General features: G+C 29.2%; 2 protein-coding genes across 2 annotated transcripts; one reads left to right on the top strand and one right to left on the bottom strand.

Moving 5' to 3' along the window:
- On the top strand, positions 7,854-9,001 carry LOC104723191. The gene has a single exon (XM_010441522.2). The coding sequence runs from the start codon at positions 7,923-7,925 to the stop codon at positions 8,760-8,762; it is 840 nt and encodes a 279-aa protein (XP_010439824.1). The 5' UTR covers positions 7,854-7,922; the 3' UTR covers positions 8,763-9,001.
- On the bottom strand, positions 16,720-18,882 carry LOC104723189 (CBL-interacting serine/threonine-protein kinase 12-like). Its single transcript, XM_010441521.2, has one exon. The coding sequence runs from the start codon at positions 18,507-18,509 to the stop codon at positions 17,025-17,027; it is 1,485 nt and encodes a 494-aa protein (XP_010439823.1). The 5' UTR covers positions 18,510-18,882; the 3' UTR covers positions 16,720-17,024.

The raw sequence follows: 24,320 nt of genomic DNA, 5'->3' as shown, positions 1-24,320 counted from the left end.
GCCCAGCATCAAAATGAAATAATGTTGGGCTTTTGTAGTTCACAGCAACAATAATGTGTTACTGTGTAAGTTAGTAGTAAGTAAATGGATTAGTTGAAAGTTGAAACTCGTAACTCACGTGCATTCATTTTTATTTTGAGGTGTCCCAAACCATTAATAAACAGTTCAACAATTAACTGATCTATGTCGGAAATCGGAATAGTCTTAAAAACGACATGTCCCACTCCCACAGTCTCATAAGTTAGTAGAAAATAATGAAAACAATAGTGTTATAATTGTTATGTTTACCCCTTTGATGTCACTGCGAGTGTCGATGCTACTTTGTTTTTTTTGTGTGTAGAGTAGAAGTGATAAAAAAAAAAAGAGTATCGTTTTATTTCATTTTAATGCTTATGAAGAGTGATATAAAGAACAATATAGAGTTCTTTTTCAAAATCACAGTGACATAAGAAGTTAAATTTACAATTTTTGATGATTTCCGATCCGAAGAGATTATAAGTTTACGTGTTACTGATGATTAGACGATTTTATGACATGACGTTTTTTAAACATCCTTTAGTGCAAAAAATTAAAGCTTCACTTTTTATTGAAGATGTTACGTCCGTATATATTAATAGAGAAGTATAATGTTGAAAAAGCTGATGTATTGTCACTAGAGAGCTTCATGTACTTTTTAGCAAAATACCCTTAAATTTCTTACTTAATTACATTAACTTGCCATTATATTTTTAAAAAATAATAATTAACCGAATAATAATTAGATATGTGTATTATTTTTCACACAAATTTAAATATCACATATTCAAACTAATCAGATAATTACATACTATTTTAAGGCAAAATTTCACTAAAATTTACTTAGATACATATACAAATCAAAGTTATATTGATTTTTATTTTATGTTGATTTCTTAAAATCAATATAAGTAAAATATTCTACAAAGGCTATAAAAACATTTCATTAAATAAAGTTAATAAAAATAAAGAACATATAACTTATTAACAAAATCATATAAAACAAAATGTTATTTTTTATGTTAGTATTATTACCATAATAATTTAAAAAACAAGCTTTCAATAGTTATTATAATTGATTATAAAAAAAAATATATTACCCCTGAATTATCTCCAACTCATTGAAAAAACTTAATTCCCAATAAATATAGATTTATATATATTCATAAATAAATATAAAAATGACAACAAATTAGGGGATATCATGATGTGTGATTATTTATATATATCTAAGTATGTAAACTAATTAATCTCAACATTTAGTGTGATTATTCATTAAAAAAATGGAAATATTGATAACCGAATAGGAATATACGTTCTAATTGTACATAATCTATGTGCTATTAAAAAGGAATGAGACAATAACCTTTATCATTATAAATAAACTTAATACCTAAAAAAAATCATAATATATTTAAAATGAGTGATTATTAGATTATGCAAAATTATTATAGTTACTCGATTAGCCATAAATATAAATTTGATTTTTAAAGCACACAAAAATATATATTGCCATAAATTGTAACATTTTATAAATAATTTCTTTACCACGTTCACATATTTCACGGGTGAAATGTATACTTACATGAATACGTTGATTTTGGAATTTCATTAACTTTTCATAATGGTTTTTTGGTAATAATCCGTCATTTACAGAAAATATTAACAAACCGAATAACTCAAAATAATTAAATAGCCTAATCACAAATATTAAATCAATAAATTAGATTATCTTCAGAAAACTTAGTTTAGAATCTAATTGTTACTAACATATAATAAAATTAAATAATTAAACTACAGAGTAATTTAGTATACAGTAAAACCTCTATAAATTAATAAGGTCGTGACCATGAAATTTTATTAATTTATAGAGATTTTAATTTATCGATAAATTAATAATTGTTAATTTTATCGATAAATTAATATTTATTAATTTATGAAGAGGATTTTTCATTTTCATAGTTTTGAAAATATTTTCTGTTAAAAGATAATACTTTGTTATAATTCACATTTTTGTAGTAATTTTTTATTTTATAATTTGTTATTCTTTTATAATTTACATATTGTTTTATGAATTCTTCCATTTTTATGATAATTGTTAAGAAGTTCAAAGTTTAGAAAAAATCGCTACTACTATCTTTCATGGTAATGATGAAATTGAAGAAGATATTGTGGTACCTTCAGAACCAATTACACGTTAGGAAGCAATTATTGCATATAGAACTCTCTACAATTTTTGATGTAGTCAGAAAGATTAGAGATGAGCACCAACAACAATACAAATTGAAGAGTAAACAAACAATAATAGAGTCATATTTCACTAGATTTTCTTATATATATATATATATATATATATATATATATATTAGTCTATTTGATTATTAATTTCGATATTAAGGGGACCATATTTTTACATAGAAATTCTAAAAAAATTATTATCTTATTATTTTATTGAAATATATCATTTTTTACACCGGCCCAACTCGGGACTGGAAGAATTTATTAATTTATAGTGGTTCTACTGTATGTTGTTATGGTTAAATAAGAAACATGCAAAATTGTTATGATTAGAAAATAAAACATAAGAGATTTGAATTTGATTTTTAAACCACATAAAAGACATGTTGCAATAAATAGTAACAATTTATCAATATTTTCTCTACCATAAAGCCTCTTACACATTTAAAGATTTCATGGGTTAAACGTATTTTTTACATGAAAAACGCAATTTTAAAAAATAAATAAAAAACTTTAGTTACATATTATGTTTGACACAAATAAATATTGGTTCTAAGGTAATAATTTTACTTATAATAATTTTCTTTAAATCGATTTATCCCACACTACATGCTGGTTATTACCTAGTAAGATATTATATGCCAATTTGTTTATTTGAACTAGAAGTCATGTAACATGTATAGATATTAATGCATGTATGCATGTTGTTTGATGGGAATATTGTTGGTCTAGGAGTGTAAATTAAGCTTACAGATAAAAATAATAAACATTATATAACCATCGTTTTTAAAAATAACACTAGGAATCTCGTACTATAAGATAAGATGAGCTTTAAGTAATAAAACAGTAATTAGTCTTTTTTTTTTTTCTTGGTCAACCACTAGTCAATCTGTGGATATTTCTTACTTTAACTTTCTTTTGTTTTTCGTTCGTTGTGTTTTTTGTTTACTAACCATTGTTTACAACTCTTACAAATCTATATAATAATAATAATCCGAATAGATACGATCAACAGTTGTTTTTTTTAATCGTACCTTTTGAATATCTTTTGAAAAGTCGTGATAGATCATTAAAACGGTTATTTATGAAAAGTTACAACTGTTCACTGTAAAGTTGTGTTGATTGAAACATTCGTATCTTTTGAAATCTATATATATTTTTCTGTTTGAACTGTTTTCATTTATTTTTTTGCCATGACACAAAATTAACTAAAATTTTAATTTCAACGGTTTATACATTTTTCTAAATTATTTTCTAGTATTCATTCTTTTAAAAGTCAAGAAATTCCTCTAATTCTTGATTTAACAAAAGATTTTTGGAATGATGAAAATATAAAAGTTAATTTTAAATATAAAAGTTTAATGAAAATATCTAGAGTGTTTTTCCAAGAGTTAGATGGATTACATAGTGAGTTTTTGGATTTGACTTTTCAATATGGTAACAATCCGAATAAATGCCACCAAAGGTTGTGTTTTTCAATCATACTTTTTGGATAATCTTCCAAAAACTCTGTAGAAAATTTAAATTATATGTTTAACAAAAAGTTGCGATTGTTCATTGTAACGGTTTTTTTTTTTAAAGTTGCAACTCCTCATTGTAGAGCTGTGTCTATTCGAATATTCATATCTTTTGAAATCTATATATTTGTCTGTTTGAACTGTTTTTTTTTTGCCATAACACAAAATAATATAAAATTTCAATCTCAACGGTTTTTACAGATCTCTAGATTATTCTCTAGCATTCATTCTTTTAAAAGTAAGAAATTCCTCCAATTCTTGATTTAACAAAAGATTTTTGGAATGATGAATCTAATTTACAACTTTTAGTTAATTTTATATAAAAATTTAATGAAAATACCTATATATAATAGCAATCCGAATAAATGCAACCAAAGTTGTGTTTTTTCAATCGTACTTTTTGGATAATTTTCCAAAAAAATATGTAGAAATTTTAAATTGTGTGTTTTACACAAAGTTGCGATTGTTTATTGTAACGGTTTTTTTGTAAAGTTGCAACTGTTCATTGTAGAGTTGTGTTTATTCGAATATTCGTATCTTTTGAAATATATATATTTGTTTGTTTAAACTGTTTTCATTTTTTTGCCATGACACCAAATAATATAAAATTTTAATTTCAATGGTTTTTACAGCTCTCTAAATTATTCTCTAGCATTCATTCTTTTAAATGTAAAGAGATTCCTCCAATTCTTGAATTAACAAAAAGATTTTTGGAATGATGAATCTAATTTACAACTTTTAGTTAATTTTATACCTAGAGTCTTTTTCGAAGAGTTAAATGGATTATATAATAAGCTTTTAGATTTGACTTTTGAATATGGTAATAAAGATGTCTTCTATTTAAAACCAGTTTATATGAGTTTGTAGGTATAATCAAGTGCACATACAACAGTTGCAATTTTTCGTAGTACCTTTTCGTAAAAAAATTATTTTTATTTGTTTTTTTTAAATTCAAATGGTTGTATCTGTTCATTGTAGAGTTGTGTCTTTTCACTATATTTTATTTATATTTTTTCATCACAACTTTTCGTTTTAATAGGTGTGTCATTTTAAATAGTCATGCTTTTTGAACTCTCTTTATATTTGTCTCTTCATCACTAACTAACAAGTTCGTTGAAACAAAATTTCCATTTTATGTTGAGTCTAGATAATTGAATATATTCTATAATCTAACTAAAATTTTAAAAATGATTATAGCAATAGAGAAATTTTATACAACTTAATATTGAATTTACAGTTGTGTCTATTTATCTTAACTTTCCGTTAAAAAAATATTTTAATATTTAAAAATAATAATAACAACCTGAATAAATAAGAACAACAGTTGAGACTTCGTAGTACTTTTTGAAAAAAAATTGGTTTTATTTGTTTTTTTTNTACCTAGAGTCTTTTTCGAAGAGTTAAATGGATTATATAATAAGCTTTTAGATTTGACTTTTGAATATGGTAATAAAGATGTCTTCTATTTAAAACCAGTTTATATGAGTTTGTAGGTATAATCAAGTGCACATACAACAGTTGCAATTTTTCGTAGTACCTTTTCGTAAAAAAATTATTTTTATTTGTTTTTTTTAAATTCAAATGGTTGTATCTGTTCATTGTAGAGTTGTGTCTTTTCACTATATTTTATTTATATTTTTTCATCACAACTTTTCGTTTTAATAGGTGTGTCATTTTAAATAGTCATGCTTTTTGAACTCTCTTTATATTTGTCTCTTCATCACTAACTAACAAGTTCGTTGAAACAAAATTTCCATTTTATGTTGAGTCTAGATAATTGAATATATTCTATAATCTAACTAAAATTTTAAAAATGATTATAGCAATAGAGAAATTTTATACAACTTAATATTGAATTTACAGTTGTGTCTATTTATCTTAACTTTCCGTTAAAAAAATATTTTAATATTTAAAAATAATAATAACAACCTGAATAAATAAGAACAACAGTTGAGACTTCGTAGTACTTTTTGAAAAAAAATTGGTTTTATTTGTTTTTTTTAAAAACTCAAATAGTTGTATTTGTTCATTGTAGAGTTGTGTCTTTTCACTATATTTTATTCATATTTTTTCATCACAACTTTTCGTTATATTAGGTGTGTCTATTCATATATTTTGAACTCTCTATATATTTGTCTCTTCATCAATAACTAACAAGTCATTGCNATTTTATTTATATTTTTTCATCACAACTTTTCGTTTTAATAGGTGTGTCATTTTAAATAGTCATGCTTTTTGAACTCTCTTTATATTTGTCTCTTCATCACTAACTAACAAGTTCGTTGAAACAAAATTTCCATTTTATGTTGAGTCTAGATAATTGAATATATTCTATAATCTAACTAAAATTTTAAAAATGATTATAGCAATAGAGAAATTTTATACAACTTAATATTGAATTTACAGTTGTGTCTATTTATCTTAACTTTCCGTTAAAAAAATATTTTAATATTTAAAAATAATAATAACAACCTGAATAAATAAGAACAACAGTTGAGACTTCGTAGTACTTTTTGAAAAAAAATTGGTTTTATTTGTTTTTTTTAAAAACTCAAATAGTTGTATTTGTTCATTGTAGAGTTGTGTCTTTTCACTATATTTTATTCATATTTTTTCATCACAACTTTTCGTTATATTAGGTGTGTCTATTCATATATTTTGAACTCTCTATATATTTGTCTCTTCATCAATAACTAACAAGTCATTGCTGTTGAAACAAATTTTTCATTTTATGTTAAATCTAAATAATTTGAATATTAATATCTAATATTCAATGTTATTCTATAATCTAACTAAAATTTTAGAAATGATTATAGTAATATAGAAATTTAATAAAACTTAATAAAGAATTTACAGTTGTGTCTATTTATCATCACTTTTCGTTAAAAACTATTTTAATATTTAAAATTTATTTTATTTTGTTCTTAAGAGTTGTGTATTTTAATTTAAATTTCCATTGATATTGTTTCACTCATTATTAAATATATTTTTAATTAAAGTTATTTATTAGAAAATTACATTATTCACTATAACCATTAGTTTGATATTTTCAGTAATGATCATTTCGTCATAATGATTTTTTTTAGTTGTAGGCTCTTTACCATAATTCTTCATAAAAATAACTTATATTTATAATACTTTAAACAATATGTTTTGCAAAGTTGCGTTTATTCTATATAATATTTTTTGTTATAAGTTTTCATTTTGATGATTGTGTTTTTAGTAACAGTTTATGTATTCAAACCATTCTATTACATTCAAATAATTTCATAATGTATATTTTTAAATTTTAAATTTAAATTATTATTTTTTTCTAAAATACTTTTCCCGCGACATCGCGGGAGTCTGAGTCCTAGTATATATAGTTTTTATTGTTAAAATATTATTTAATCATGGATATAAAATTATTGTCAAAATTTAAAATTTGATTCGTAAGAAAAGATACACGTTTGTGGATTCTAACATCTTTACAGTATACTTTAGATTGTGTTTCTAGTAATTCACTCATAGATTCCACTGATCAGTATACACATTTACTCATAAAATTCATACAAAAAAAAATTATTTGATTTTAAATACTAGTACTGGATTTCATCGATGAAGTATTTATCAAAATTGAACTGAATAGCACCAAATTATAAAAGCTCTTAAACATGGTTTACAGATATAAGATCAAATACTACCAAGCATATTGTAATACATATATATCTTAACATTAATTAATAAAAGAGGACTGCGATTTAGATTATATTTTAATATAATCCTATCTATGAATTCTTTTTCTCGTCTAGTAAGTAGTAATACATTATCATTTGAAAAATATCTACGATTGTATACCACTCTTTCGTCAGCATGTAACTCGTATATTTCATATGTGCCCTTTTGTCGTTTCCGTCTAAAAGCAAAGATCCACAAACCAAGAGAGAAACTTACCACTTTAAGAGAGGTTTGAACTTAAACCCACGATTTCACATAAACGCCCATCGTATCTTGATTCCACGTATCGTCGTATATGCATGTTGTTAAAGTATATGACGACAAATAAAAAATCTTAGACCACATGTAGAGAACATATACTTGCACCAACCCAATGTATCTCTAAGGCTATAAAGTAACGTTAAAATATATTCACGAACTAACCAACGAAGAGAGATGGCAGCTGGTTCTTCGAGTTATGGGATTGAACAACTTCGAAAAGGATGTTACTATGAGTGGATGGGTTTACAAGCTAAACACATCGTTGATCTCAAAGAAGCACTCATAAATCATCATCGAGCAAGCGACGACGATCACAAACTCGGAGAGCTCGTTGGTCAAATCCTCAATGACTTCGAAAAGTACGCCGAGAAACGATCGGAGCTGTCTCACCGAAGCTGCTCAAGCTACCTTTCACCGTCGTGGAACTCTTCTCTAGAGAATGGTTTGCTATGGATGGGAGGATGTCGCCCTTCGTCCTTCATCAGAGTTATTTACGCTCTATGTGGATCACAGGCCGAGACGCAGCTTTCCCAATATCTTCTCAAGATCGATGAAAGCGTCGAAGTAAACCATAGTGGTTTCATGAGTGATCTTACCGCGACACAGCTTGCAAAAATCAATGAGTTGCATATGGAGGTCATAGAGAAAGAAGACAAGATAACAAAGAAATCGGCGAATTTGCAAGAGAATGTTGCGGATATGCCTATCGCCATCGCAGCTTACACCATGGATTTGGTTGATGGCAACGTGGTGGTGAAGGATGCTTTAGATAAACACGAGGAGGACATGGCGGCTTTAGTGACGGAAGGTGATAAGCTGAGGTTTGAGACGCTTAGGAAGATCGTGGAGGTTGTTACGCCGGTTCAAGCGGCGGAGTTTTTGCTCGCCGGGAAAAGACTACACGTGTCGTTGCACGAGTGGGGAAGAGTAAGAGAAGAGGGACGTTTTGGGTGTGCACGTGCTGAGGATGCTACCGCCGCAAGAAGTGGAACCGGGAAGTCAACCACTTGTTAATGTGAGCGTGCATGAGTTTAAAAGTTGAATGTAAGGGTAAGTTTGCGTTTTAGTACGTTTTTGTAATCTTGTGTAATATTTGTCCAAGTAGAGATAAGAACAGGTTAAGTGTCTAGTAAAATGTGTACGAGTGAGTGCGGCCTGCGGCGCAGTTAGGAGATGATGCAAGCATAAGCTTTTGCTTTTGTTTTATATAATGAATAACAAAAGCTGCAAAATGTCAAGAGACGTTCTTTTTTTTTTTGTATGAATACAAAATAAATTGTTGGTTTCGCTCTAAACACCATGATTTTTCTTTGAGTAATTTTATTTGTTCACTATCTAAGAGTAAAGTATATATTATGCAATTTCTCTTTTCTTAGTTGAAATATTGTAATTTTAGATGTAATGACTCACACAGATTGGAGTAAATAATCTTGAACAACATATTTAAAACCTAAAAGATTTTATCAATATACTGTACGTGGGAGTTTGGTGCTTGGCAGTATTGAATCTTTATATTATTCGAATAATCATTATTACCAAAAAAAATTAGATTCCGTTTTACAAAGTAAAAAACTGTTATACGTATATTTTGTTGGTAACCAGAAGGAGATATTTATATGAACCAGACAAATCAAACACTCGAAGGTTCAAAAGGTATGACATACTGACATGTACATCTGCCGATGAGTAGAAGGTGTGCGTGGCAACTACATCACCTTGTTCCCCAACACGCTGGCTAGATGGAGAGTGCACAAGGACTTGCAATAAAGAAGTACTTATAAAATACCAGACTCGACGTATTATTAAGCTTAGAATGTTTGAATGGTCTTAGTGCCCAATTAAACTGAGGGTTGCAAATTAACTTAAAACTCTCTACAAATTACTTTTGTTTCATATAATATATTCCTTCTGTTTGTTTAGATTTTTTGTACACCAATTAAGAAAACATATAATTTAATTTATCTCTTTTATATAGAAAGATCATTAACTAAAATAAATTCAACCAATAACAAAATATAATAGTGGAAACCTTTTTGGTCCCGTGGTTGGTTTAGGCTTCATTAATGCTTCTACACCAGGAGGTCTAGACAATCTCTAGTGATATGCAATTATTACCGTTCACCGTGATTCTACATACAACTCAAAGTGAGCATAGAGAAAGGAATTGTCCATGGTAGATTCATATGTAATAGTTCTCATTATTTACAATCAATAATAAATCCAGAATTAAAAAAAAAAACAAAATATTATATAAAATATGATTGATTAAAAAATAATAAATATAATTAAAAACATTACTTCAAATGAAATAAAATTGTTTTGTTAAAATGTCATTTAAAGTGAAATGGAGAGAGTAATAAATATATGCTACATGTATATATTATCTTTTTTGTTCAGTCTGTACATAATTTTTAATCATTAAGCATTTTTAGGGACAATGCACAATTTTCTTAATATTATATATACTAGATTAAGATCCGTGCTAGAGCACGGGTTGAAATTTATTTTATTTACATTGTAATTTTTTTATAAAATATAATTTATGTGATTATTTATAAAAGTTTTTTTGGATAAAATATTATGTAATAAAATCATATGTTAAATATGATGACTTGAAAAAGACACTTATTTTGCAAGTTTTATATTTTTAATGATTCTAGATAAGTACATGTGCTATAACACTAGTTAAATTTTATTTTATATAAAATTTTGTATACTTGCTATTTTAAAATAAAATTTTAATATGTTGTATTAGTTTATGTACGTGAAGTTATTTCAACAATGTATATTCTACCTCATGACTTGAATGTCATTATAAGACATAATTTTGTGAATTTGGTTTTTAAAAAGCGAGTTATTATAATATGAATAATTTAATATATTGTTATATTTTTTGTTTTAATATACTTGGTTTTTTTAAATTCTTTCATATTATAGTGACATATTATTGACATTGCTATAAGCCTATAACAAACTAATTTAGAGTGTTTATAGTTTCTAACTTTAATATCAAGTTTCAATATTTTAAAAATATTTCAAAATAAATTATTTAAAGTTTATTATATTATAGAAAATTATAAAATTCAACAAAAAGTATGAAATTGAATTAAATATTCAAATTTTGATCGTTACTCAGTAATTTTTTTAATTCAATAGATATTATTTTTAAAGAATAATATTAATAAAAATTGAATATTTTATAGATTGAATCATTTATATTTGTTTTTAAAAATTCAACTTATGGTATATCCGGAAATAAAACTATTTTTTTAATTATAATAAATAATATGAGAATTTATTTGTTTTACAAAATAGACTCATATATAAAAATGAGAGGTGAAGTATAATAATAATTAACAAATTAATATGTTAAGTTAGATATCAAAAGATTTTATTTGATGAATAATTTAATAAAGAAAATTAATATGGTAAGTTAGATGATTTCAAATGATTCTTTAGAATATTCTCTTTAAGATTTTTGGAAACAATTAATCCAGACTATACAAATAATATAAAAGTTAATTTGTAACCTATTTGTAACCAACTTATTAAAATTATATAGTCTACAAAACAATGTTGTGCGCTTCCGTTTTATTAGATAGGAGATAATAATTATTAGTGAAAATATACCAGTTTGACACAAAATTGGCAATTAATTGCTAGATTAACACTCCATCTTATCCAATAACTAGAATGACACAATTTTTACGTAAAAAGACTAAAAGCCCAGAATTTTTTTATATATATTTTTTTTGAAAAACGAAAAACCCAAAAAATATAGTATTTAATATTTTGATTTAAACATATGATTAATAAAAATAGAAAATGATTAAAAAATATAATGTTTATATATATATATATAATTTATAAAAATAAAATATGACTTAAAATATAATGTATAAAAATAATATTCAAAAATATTTATAAAAATATTATGTATAAAGATATGATTTAAAAATATGAAGTTTAAGATAATATAGTTTAAAGAAGTTTTATAAAAAATATAATGTATGAAATTATAACTAAAAATAATGTATATAAAAAATATTAAAGTAAGATTTATCAAAAATAATATAATATATAAAAATATGATTTTAAAATATGTTGTTAACTATTTAATATGATTTAGGAAATTTAAAATGTATAAAATATGCTTTAAATATGTGAGTTTAAAAATATGATTCATAGTATGATTTATAAAAAAATATAATTAATAAAAAATATGACTGAAAAAATATAACTTAAAACAAATCTATTATCACTATATTTACATTTTACATCTAACTAGGTACAGACCCGTACGTACGTGCGTAATTGATTTTAAAAACTTTGTTTACTATAAAGTTTGTAATATATTATTTACACATAGAGTTACATTTATAGATATAATTATTTGTTAAATTATTTACAGTTTAAACTTATATTAGTTTGGTTTCATTCAGTTTGTGATTTTTGAAATAATAAAGGTTTCAGCATAAAATTAAGATTCACAAAACAACATAGTATACCCGAATCTAATGTTTACCGAATTAATAATTAGTCAGATATTTTATGATTTCGTATGCTGGCTAACTTACAAATATACTAGATTTTCACCCGCGGTACACTACGGGACTATTTAAAAAAATAATAATAATATAATTTGTTTAGTAAATTAACTATATATTTGACTAATACTTCTTTTAATATTTTACATGGTAACCTAAATCATTTAGTGTTCAATTACCATGTTTTATGTTTAATCGTTTAAAATCTATGAGCGACTAAGAAGTTGGTACGTGAAGAAATACACTGTTTTATTTAATTTTTTAATTTTTACCTAATAGTATTTTTATTATACATATAAATTTAACTGTTAGTGAAGGACAATTTAGCTTTTTCATTTTCACTGATTCATATATAAATAATCTAACACTCTAGTATATAATTAATAAAGTCTCAAAGACAAAGCAAACTTACATTCAGATCCACTCAAAAAAACTCACCATAATTATGAAACCAATATAATTACGTCAGCGTAACTAAAGTCAATAAAATAAATAATCAATCGCAGTAGTATTGTATTAGACAAAAAGAGTTATGTAAATTGTTAGCTTATGACGGAAACTGTGACGCCTATCCGTTCATGTCAGCTCTTCATTTTGAAATATCCCTCCAAAAGCCAGAGGGCTATGGTGGTCAAGCTCACTCTGACTAAAAACTGTGGCATTCTCCAAGAGTGTGGTGCACCGCAAAATTTATGTTCCCAATCTGTCAATTTCCAAGAGTAAGACGCAACAGTTAGAAGTAGTGAACAAATGTAGTCAGCAAGACACCAATGAATGGAGAGACAACATAGTTAATTGAGTTGGCAAAGAATAGTTTTACTTTTTTTGCTCTTACCCTATAGTTAAATAGAATGACATAAGTGACTATAAGAATACATAATTAGTAATTTTGTGTTCTATTACTCTAACATTAGTCTCTATGTGGGTTGTAAGATTAGACAATAACCCACTTTTTATATTACCTTTAACTGCTAGCTATTACTTATTATATATGTATCTCTTAACAGCAATTTAAGTGTTCATCAGCTATATGAGAGCTTAAAAGTTCTGAAGCAAGGAATGAACATAGATTATAAACAACACAAACAACAACGCTCACCTTGGTTTAGTAGTCGATATGCGTGTGGAAGCACATGAAAGAATGGAATAAGTTTATGACGCTCCACAAGTAACTCCGAAAGTTACCTGCCAAAACATGTGCATAATATCCAAATTAGTAAAGCCTCAACAACAAAGCAAACGTTTTTCCAAAACCTTCCACTAAAAAAGCTCAGGATGTCAGGATATAGTCAAGCTTTACTATGAACGCTAGCGTATTTTCTCATCAGATCATAAATTCTCTCTTCTTGCACTTGTTTTCCATACTCTAGGTATCCCTTTAAAAGGGTGTTGCATGATCTATCATTCATAAAGTATGATTAAAAAAATCAAAAGTAGCAAAGAGGAAGAATCAAACCATTACAATCCCGTTTTTGCACTTGATTCCAACAACAATCCTACCAAAAAAAAGAAAGAAAGGAAAATACCTTTAAAATCCCAAATGTTGATATGGTGATCTTGGCACACATCCTTATCTCGATTTCACCATATCGAGAGAGAATCACAAAGTTTTTTCTAGTCATTATCTATTGAGATACCANAAAAAAAAAAAAAAAAAAGACAGTGAATACACACACATATATGTATATACCCTACAAATTTAGCACAAAAAATGACAAATACATACATAATTCATGTTGTCTAGAGAAATCATCAGTTTATAGAGCAGAGAAATGAATCAAATTACTAACCTCAATCAAAACATAAATTGAGAATCCCCTTCACTTTCACCAGCCTGTAGGTTGTATATATGCACGTAAAAATAAATTGAACATTACTTGAAAAATCTTAACCTATCAAAAATAAATAGAAATGGGATAAAAATTGAAAATTTTATTAACCTGATGCCATTCTTGTCAATGTGAAGCACATACATATCTTATCGGTTAATAATCTTGAAGCCCTCGAGTTCTCTGCGTAATCCATAAAAAAACTGCAATAAGCCTTTGGAATTGTGATGAAGCCATGTTTTATCTCCATTGTAGATGATAATAATGAATCAGATTATCAGAAGAAGGATATAAATGCGAGAGAGATAAAAAATATGTTGTACCAAAATAAAAGCTCCGCGTGAGATTAGGTAAGATTTTTTAATTTTCATGGATGATGATTTGATTTAAGCAATGTTACTTTCTCAAATATGTCACGGAATATATGGAGAATATACCATATAATTTGTTTCTCATTTAACACTGAACCATGAAAATATTTCCTTAATTATCGTTAGCATTTAAATTTTTCATTTTTAGATAATAAATACCAATGACATCCTTGTAAATAAGTGTCAACTTCAGGATTTATTTTATAAATGTTTCAAAAAATGTATATATAAATTGTTGTGTGTCTTTTAATCAAACATTTTAACTCATGATTTCGTATCAAACATTATAACGGTGATCAATATATTTTAAAATTGATGTGTGTCCTTTAATCAAACATTTTATGATTTCGTGTTGAAGGTACATGTTAGTATAGGTTATGCCTTCAATATAGGCATGTGTAGGTATCATTTGTTTTTTAAAAATTGTCTTTTAAATAAATATAATGGCAGTTTTTTGTAAATAAGTTGATGTTTTGAGGGTTATTTGATAAAAAGTATTATGAGCTCTGTAATGCTGACAACTCAGTTTTTTTGTCAAAATGTTCCTCTTTTAATATATAGGAGATAAATCTGTTATCAAATACCAGATTTATGGAAGCAACCAAAAAAACTTTCATAACAATAACAAATTTACCATAACATATTGTTTTCACATAGGTCACTTTAGCAATTTTTAAAAAACGTTATAAATTTGTTATTAAACGACATATTTTTGGTTAAATTAAAAAAAATTTCGTAACTTAAAACAAATCTGTTATCACTAGAGGTCAACCTAGTAATTATTTTTCTATAAAAAAATATGTCGTTTCTACGACAAATTTTTAATCAAGAAAATAAATCTGAAATAACTGTGGAAAATAAATCTGCCAAATATTATATCAAATCTGTCATATATTGTGAAAGTCTGTGGTGTCTTTATAAATAAGTTTGTCGTAAAAAATAACTCTCTCATCAATTATAAATCTGTCATCACTGTAGTTAAAAAATCTGTCGTCCAAAATAAGTCTGTCATAAAAAATCTGTCATACAAAAATAAATCGGTTGTACAAAAACAAATTTTTCATACACAAATAAATCTGTCATAACTAGTGTGGCAGACTTTTGAAAATAATTTGATTTTCTTTAGAAAATTTCTGGGAGGGTAAATTTGACTTTATTTTTTATTTCCTAACAAAACAAAAAAAAGTATTTTAGACAAAAAAAATAACTCATATAACTCTCACATTTTATGAGTTACTTTAGTAATTAACCTCTTAAATTTGGGTCGATCTAGTTTTTCTCCCAAATTATTATTATTATTGCGCAAAAGAGAAGACATCTGCAGATGGGCTTTAATGGTGCATGTGGGTTCTGTTGCTAAATTGGGTCACCAAAACTCACCACTTGCAAATACATTCTTTCTTCTGCACAAAAACAAAGACAAGGAGGACTTGATTTTTTTTTTTTTTGCTGTAAGTTTAAAAACAAAATTATGTTTCTTACACACCAACAAGGCAACAAGTTACATTTTAATTTTCATCTGTAACTAAAAAAACCCTGAAATCACAATACCCAAGCAAGTGATGATATTGCATTATTTCAACTTTTTTTTTCAGCAATAGAACAAAAACCAAATAAGGTGGGAAAGAGAAACAAACCAATGAGACTGATGATTATCATTAAGCACATTTAAACAAAAGCTCAAAAAAAACAAAGAAGTTTACAAGTTAGTTATATCATCAATTGCATCATCATTAATCAGCATCACAATCATTGTCACAAACATATATGCTTTACACTCTCACATGTAAATCAAGCAAAGCTTGGCCACATCAAGGAAAACAGTTTTCTGTATCCGTGATTGTCAAATCTTACAAAACATAAATATCTTTGTAGAAAAAGACAAACTGCAATCAAATCAAAACCAACTTGCTTCACACCAAAAGACAAAACACTTCACATGGTTGTTGGTCAATTTCTCTACCCACAAATAGTTAAAAATTCCCAATACGAAAAGAAATAAACTTCACCATCAAGAGTCTCCCGCCATTAAAATCTTCTAAGAATCAACCAAAAACAAGAGCAAAGAACAAGAACATTCTTCTCTTCTTGTACTTTACCCATTTTAGCAAATTATAAGACAAACCCAAAACAGAAATAAAACCATTATCATCAGAATGACAAAAAGATGAACTACAAAGATGAAAAAAGCAACTTTTCTTATTCATATCGTTGTCTTTGTACATATCAAAGATATGATTTATGCGAAACTGTTTACAATTCTCCCTTACCAATAAAAAAAAAAAAAAACTGCTAAAAGGTTAGTAAAAAGACACAACTCAATTTCTCTAACGATTCTCTCCAACATAAAACATAATAACATTGTTACATAACATGATTCTAACTTTCACCAACCCTAAGCAGCTTTTTTTTTTCTTCTTTTCAATTCAGATAACCAAAACCCAAAACTCCCATTAGACAACAGGAAAGGAGAATCAGTACGTATACATAACCCCTCATGATCTCTGGTTCTGTGGCCTTTTTCATCTTCTATTCATCAGTGTCAGAAGGCAAGTAACAAACGGGCGGCGAATTCGTGATTGCTGCGATTGCGTTTTCGGTTTCATCAACCGCTGAAACAGCCGCAGGCTCTGATACTTCATCCGCTGTCAAATTCTGCAACTGAGGTTTCAACTCGTTGTTACAAAAGTCTTCATACTCGGTTTTATCACCTCCCTTCTTCTTAACTTCCACAACAACCAACGAAGGTGTCAACTCGAATATCTCAGCAGCAATCGTCAATGGACCTTTCACTCCTTGTCTTGAACCTTCGAGACTCACCCTACAATCCTTCTTCCTCACTGTAAAGCTCACAACTTTAGCAATCTCTTCCAACTTCGATATAATCTTCGTAACCGGAGCACCAGAAACAAACCTAGAACCCTCACCATCGTCATCAAACAAACCTGACAAATCAAACCCTTGAGAAAACGATATAATATCGAAAGCATTCAAACTCGCTGGTCTAGGCAACCCTCCAACTCTCCTTCTAGGCTCCAAATACTCAATCTCAGACTCAGAAACCGCAGAGTCTCTATCCGATTCAACGGATTCAGACTCCAACTCATCATCATCAACAACATTACAAAGCTTATCATCTTCCACATAAAACTTAATATGCTTAAACCCTTTCTTGAACCAAGAATTCTCCATAATCTCAGGGAAAGTAAACCTCTTCTCCGGATTAGTCTCCAAGAGCCGAGACAACAGCCTCGTAAGCTCAGGAGAAAACCACCTAGGACACCTAAACTCCCCTCTGTAAATCTTCTTATACATAGCCATAACATTCCGATCATGAAAAGGCAAGTAACCAGCCATCAACACAAACAAGATAACACCACAAGACCAAATATCAACTTTAGCAGCATCATAACCTTTCCTAGCCAAAACCTCAGGAGCAACATAAGCAGGTGTGCCACAAAACGTATGAAAAAGCCCATCTTGACGCATCTGATCAGAGACAGCACTAAGCCCAAAGTCAGAGACTTTAAGGTTACCATTCTCATCCAACAAGAGATTCTCAGGTTTCAGATCTCTATGGTAAACACCTCTCGCGTGACAGAAGGTAACAGCTGAGATCAATTGCTGGAAATATTTGCGAGCTACTTCTTCTTTAAGACGACCTTTAGCTACTTTGTTGAAAAGCTCACCTCCGCGAACGTACTCCATGACGAAATAGATCTTAGCTTTCGTAGCCATGACTTCGAAGAGCTGGACGATGTTTGGGTGACGAACACGTCGTAGGATCGAGATCTCGCGTTTGATGTGTGCGATTAAACCGCCTTTGAGAACTTTCTCCTTGTCGATTACTTTGATTGCTACGCTCTCGTTTGTTTTGACGTTACGAGCGAGGTAAACTTTAGCGAAGGTTCCATGGCCGAGAAGCTTACCCATTTCGTATCTTCCGAGGATTAGAGCTTGTGGGCTGCTTCTCTCTTTTGGTAAAGATGTCTCTCTCACTATTTTATTGGCCATTGATGGTTAAAGTTTGAGTCTTTTTTGGGGGGGTTTTGTTTGTTCTGTTTTTGAAGGAATCGAGAGAAAGGGGGAGTGGGGAGAAATCGAGAATCTGGGCGAGTTTGTTGCTCGCAAAGATTTCGAATTTCTCACCTGTTGATTCTTCTCTCTCTCTCTCTTTCGTTTGTTTGAAAATTTGGAGATTGTTGTAGAGGAAGAAGAAGAAGATGAAGATGAAGAAGACGAAGTTTCTCTCTCTTCTCTCTTTCTCTCTCTCTCTCTCTAGTGTGTATTTTAGGGATTCACTAAAAATAGCTTCTGTTTATATCGTCGCCATATATATTTGGGAATATGCTTTTATGAGTGTTCCTCTCTAATGACCCAAAAATACGGTTACGTTTTTTTTTTTTTTTCTTGAAATAAGATATCGACTTGTATTGTATCACTTTATAAAGTCACTTTTATTGTAAGATATTTTTAGTACTAATGCGTCATTTTCCCGACGATATATATAATTTGTTTCAAAATTTTAAAAACAATATCATCAACTTGCCAATTTCTAAATTGTTTTTATTTGAACATGAAGGTACATTTAAAACGTATTGAACCCGATGAATAAGACGCGTGACGATCATTTTCTAGTAGGATCATCATTCACGTGAAGATAATACAATTTTAATCATCCGTAAAGTTTATTATTACAACTTGTTAGTACATTTTTGGTTTTATTACTTGCTGCATGTATTCTGTTTTTTTTCCAACCAACCGTACTTCTCATGCCTGTACATCAATTATATATACACCACTTGTTTGCTAATTGCTACAAATACTCAAAACAAAAACATAAGTCACTATCATAGCTTTTGTTTTGCTATAAATCCTTCGTTTAGAACCGCTAATGTCAAACAATAACGCAAACAATTGAAGAAATAAAAATGGTTAAAAATCGGATTGATGTTGAATCATTTTAAATTATTGTAGTTGTGGTCCAAACGACTTTGTATTTTTAATAACATTGTTTTTTCAATAGTTTTTTTAACTAGATACATTGCATTATAAACGCTTTTAAGAAAACTGAACGATTAAGAAGGCTTAGAATGATTTTTGTATATTTTTGTATTTTCAAATTCAAAAATTCTAAACAAATAAGTAAGTACTATGTTTAATGGTTAATTACATGGGATTAAGAAAAATAATTAGTCGTAGAATACACTTGATTAATGATAGGGAAAGACAATTACCACCAATAGCTATCTGAGAGGAGTAGGTCAAGTTGGTGGTCTCGAGACGAATCTAGATCGTAGATTACATATGAGTTCAAAAAATAAAAAATAAATATCACATCACATCATAAATTCCACGTAGCGTTAAAGATGACATCATTAGTGTGTTCTGTGGCTGTATATTCAAACGGTAGTTTATTAGATTTGTTTTACACGTGGCTGTTACTCAGCGATTGCTTTATTGTAAGTGGTCTCGAGTCTCGAGTCTCGAGCTTTCTATCTGGTTAGTGTTGGGACCTACGTCATTTGATCAAACAGCTGTTGGGTTTAACCACAGCCGTTGGCTTGCGGCACATGAAAACGTTGTTGTCTTTACATAGAGAGTCACGGAAATTACGGAATCAAGCTATACTAGTATAATACTAATACTAGTGATTTCACCAGAAATTCATAAGCGTTTCATACGCCAAAAAAACTCGATCGAAAATATCTAATTCATTGATTCAAACTATACTATAAAATGGTTTGATTAAGAAAAATCTAAAATAATTAACTTGTAATAATCGAATCCAAATCTACTGTAACGGTTGGTGAAGAAGGTTGGTGGGGTCGTAAGGTCAACGTACGTAATGGTCGGTCAAGAGTTTATTATTATAAGCAAGAGTAATTATCATATGAAAAAAGGTTAGATAGTCCATTTGAAACGATAATGATGTAAATGATATTTTAGATAATTTTCCTTTTATCTCTATTCTTTTGATGCTGATTAAGAAAACACAAGTTATTTTTTTTGCTTGGTTACAAATGTTCCACACTAACTATTGAATAACAACTTTTTTTCTCCTATAGACTATATAGTACAATCGCATTTGGCACTTGCATTAAGTTAATATTTTCACATAGATTTAGCTTGTCTTCTTCGTAGATTGTACGCACACACGTTTTGTTTACATGATTTAATATATGTTAATTCTTTATGTAAATGTAATACATAGATGAGAAGACTATATGGTATACAATATTCGTGCCTACCTTGGAACAAATGAGGCAAATTCAAAACGAAAGAGGCAAATGCCTTATGGCCCAGATTATATGTTACGTTTATAGAGGATCCCATTTCAATATATATATTACGTATATTGGTTCAACTATTCTTCTCTTGGAGCTTTTGTTGTGTACTTTGAAACAAACTTCTATATTTAAAGACAAGATTTTTTTGGTGGTGGCAGAAACAGATCCGTTTGTTATTGGGTTAGTCTTGGTTGTAGTTTGGTTCTGGTGGTTCTCTTGCGACTGCTGGTTTGAAGGAGAAGAACGTTTCCTGGTCTGGTATGGGTTCTCTTTCGATCCTCTCTTCTTTGGACTGTGGGTTTTTCAACTAGGCTGTGTTGTTGGTGTTAGTTTGGCTTCAACCGTTGGTTTCAAGTTGCTTAGTGAATTTTGTGGTTTGTGTCTTCTCTCAAACTTGCCTTCTCTGTTGGTTGGAACTCATTCCTTAGTTCTTCTGTTCTATTAGGTCTCCTGGCTAGTGAGTGTTTGTGATATATGCTAGGTTTCGTTCTTTCTGCTTGTCATCCAGATGGTATTTTGTTGCTAGCCATCTACTAGCTCTTTTCGGCGGCTCCTTTGAGTTGTGGTTTTGGGTTTTAGGCATAGTAGTGGAATCGTCTTTCAACTGTTCTCTTGCGAGGAGGTCACCAGTTTTGATTTTGTAGATGGTTAAAGCTGGGTCGACGAGGGTCCACGTGTAAGAGCGGTTAGTCCTCTTTGGCTTGTCTCAGGTCGAATCTCAAGGTTTATTCTTTGTACCTAGTTTGGCTCGCCTTCTCCTGACTGGTTTTGTGTGGCTGGATGGTTGTGGCTTCTGTTTCTCTAATATCGCTCGAGCTTGCTTTCTTTCCTGCCGGTGTTGATGATGGTTTGTCGACGGTGTGCTATTATGTTTATGGCTCTTCCGGTCTTATTGGTACTCTCCGACGTTTACAGGTTCTATGGGAAAGCTTGCGAGTTTCTTTCTGGTTCAGTAGGGCAGTTTTAGTTCTTTGGTTCTTGTTTATTCCTTAGTAACCTGTTCTTTAGCTAGGTTGTTTAGCCTTTGTATATTTGTTTCCGGAAGTGTGTAACTTGCCGGCTTATGTCTCTGGAAGTGTAACTTGTCAGCTTATGCTTCCCTTGTTTGGGCTTAGTTTAGGTGATTTCTATGTTTTCACCTTTTTTGTAATCAAGAACAGTTCTAATATAAAATCAGATGACAAAAAAAAAAAAAAACAAGTTTTTTTTTCTGGTCAACTGATTTAAATTACGGATTTTGTTGGTATGATTCCAAAAGATTACAAAGAAATTCAGATACTTTCGCAACAGAACCGGAAGATTCCAAAGTTAGCATACTGTCTAAACTGATCTACTCCAATTGAGAAAACCTGACCTTTACAAAAATATGGTTAAAGCTAAACCATCAGGAGACAAAGATACAATCCTAGCTAAATAGAAGATGAAACCCTCTTATCTTCGAACGCTTATGAAGCCAAGCTGGAAAACTATAAGCAACATAAGATTGAAATCTGCACTCACTTGTAAGTTGTAATACTATGAGCGATGAGATGAACTCCTCTATAAACTTTTGGTCTCTCTATTTCCAATCTCCACTGTACAAAAACCCCCAACAAACTTAACAATTTGCCGGATTCATAATAAAAAGATGGCCATGCTTTGGGTCTCAAAAGACATTGCATTAGGGAAACATCTTCAATGGCAAAATTGTCATTAACACATCTATGACTAATCAAGTTTTCCACATCCCATCGAATAGCTAGGAAACTGGCCTGATCTTTGTTTGGGACATTAGTGAACGCTCTGCGACTGTGCAACAACACCATCCCATCATCTCTCAAAACCCAAGAACAACCTGCAAGTTGGTTCTTTCGCGACCAAGACACCCCGACAATGCACTTGAACCATAACCTGGGTGGAGGCATCCACCTCTCTTTTGTTTCTGCTGTAAGCAAATCAGACAAGTTTATTTCTTTCTTTCTTTTTTTTTTTTTTTTGTCAATTGAATTTAACAATCCTATGAATAATTTGAGAATGCCGCCGATGTCTGTTACAGTCGTTTATGTCTTCCTGCCGAACCTGCCCTAAGACCGCCACGATTCATAAGTACGCTTACAAGTTACAAAAAAAAACATATCGTCAGATCAACAGTTTGATCAAATGCGGTTATTTGATCCCTAGTATTGTTACCGTTGTCAATATCGGCTCAATTGACTATTTATTTTTCAAAAGAAAACCTGTTATTTGATTTCTCAACGAGTTTATGAGAAAAATAACAAAAATCTCCATGAGAGAGGTCTCATGAGCCTGAAAACAGTAAGTCCATATTTAGGTGGCGTTTGAAGTTTGAACATTTTTGTATTTCAAAAGCAACAGATTTGGGCTTTTATCAGTTTGGCAACTATAAAAATGGGCCTATATTATAGATTTCTTCAAAGTATAAACAAGTTCCCTCAATGAGATGCCATATATCACATCTTTACACGTGAATAAGAACCAAAAAAACATATATATCGTTAAACCATTATGCAAAACTATAATAAATTAAACTCTCCTAAGTTCTCATTTATCTTTCTTGTAGACCATGTATTGTACATAGGAGATTGTATGAATTTATAGACCTTGTTAGAAAAAAGCTCATTATCCACCACGAGTAGCTAGCAACGGTTATGTATGGTATTGGTATAGTAGGCTAAATTACTACTAGTCTTTCAACCGAAGACTGCCAAATGTTAACATCACAATGGATGGTGAAGTGCACTATAAAAGGACTTAACGTTTTACAGCAACAACAACAAGAACTGTCTTTTAAAAGAATAAATAAAGACAGAGAGGCAGAGGGAGATAATGAGTTACGAGAAGTGTTTTGACTAAAACAAGTTTGAAGTTTTGACCAGGCCACCTTCTCCCACCGACTGCCAACCCATCCGTCTTCCAATCCCATCTTCTGTCTTCATTTCTCCCATAATATTAAATTGGAAAAAAATAGCTAAATACACCAAATATAGGAGAATACATGGTCACACATACCAAATATATTATTATATCTTCAACTACACAAAATATATGTATTACATGACCACATGCATGAACTATATAATGTTATGTGGTCAACACCATAGACATATAATCCGGTACACCGGTCGATTGACTCCGACGTTGACTCCGGCGAAGACCGACGTTGACTCCGGCGTTGACTAAAAAATTGTATTCTAAATTTTTTTAAAAAATTATATTAAATCATTAATAGTTTTTTATGATTAAAAAACATATTCAATTCAATATATTAATATTTTTATATATCTCTAATGTATTCATTCTTATAATTAGTTAATTTTTATTTTTAAAACATAAACTAATAGTTAAATAAAAATCATTGATAATTATTTTCAAGATGTAATATAAAGGTATTTGCAAAAATATTCTTATTTTATACCCTTTTGCAAACATACCCTCTATATTGTTTAGCTAAAATCAATTTTTTGTATGTTTATCTTTTATATATTAGAAGTAAATATTGTGAATTTATTTTGTTGTTGTATACATGTTATTAAGA

This window comes from Camelina sativa, chromosome 11, assembly GCF_000633955.1.
Source record: "Camelina sativa cultivar DH55 chromosome 11, Cs, whole genome shotgun sequence".
Taxonomy (NCBI): Eukaryota; Viridiplantae; Streptophyta; class Magnoliopsida; order Brassicales; family Brassicaceae; genus Camelina; species Camelina sativa.
The sequence above is the reverse complement of the archived record's forward strand: the minus strand, read 5'-3'. Positions and strand labels throughout refer to the sequence as shown.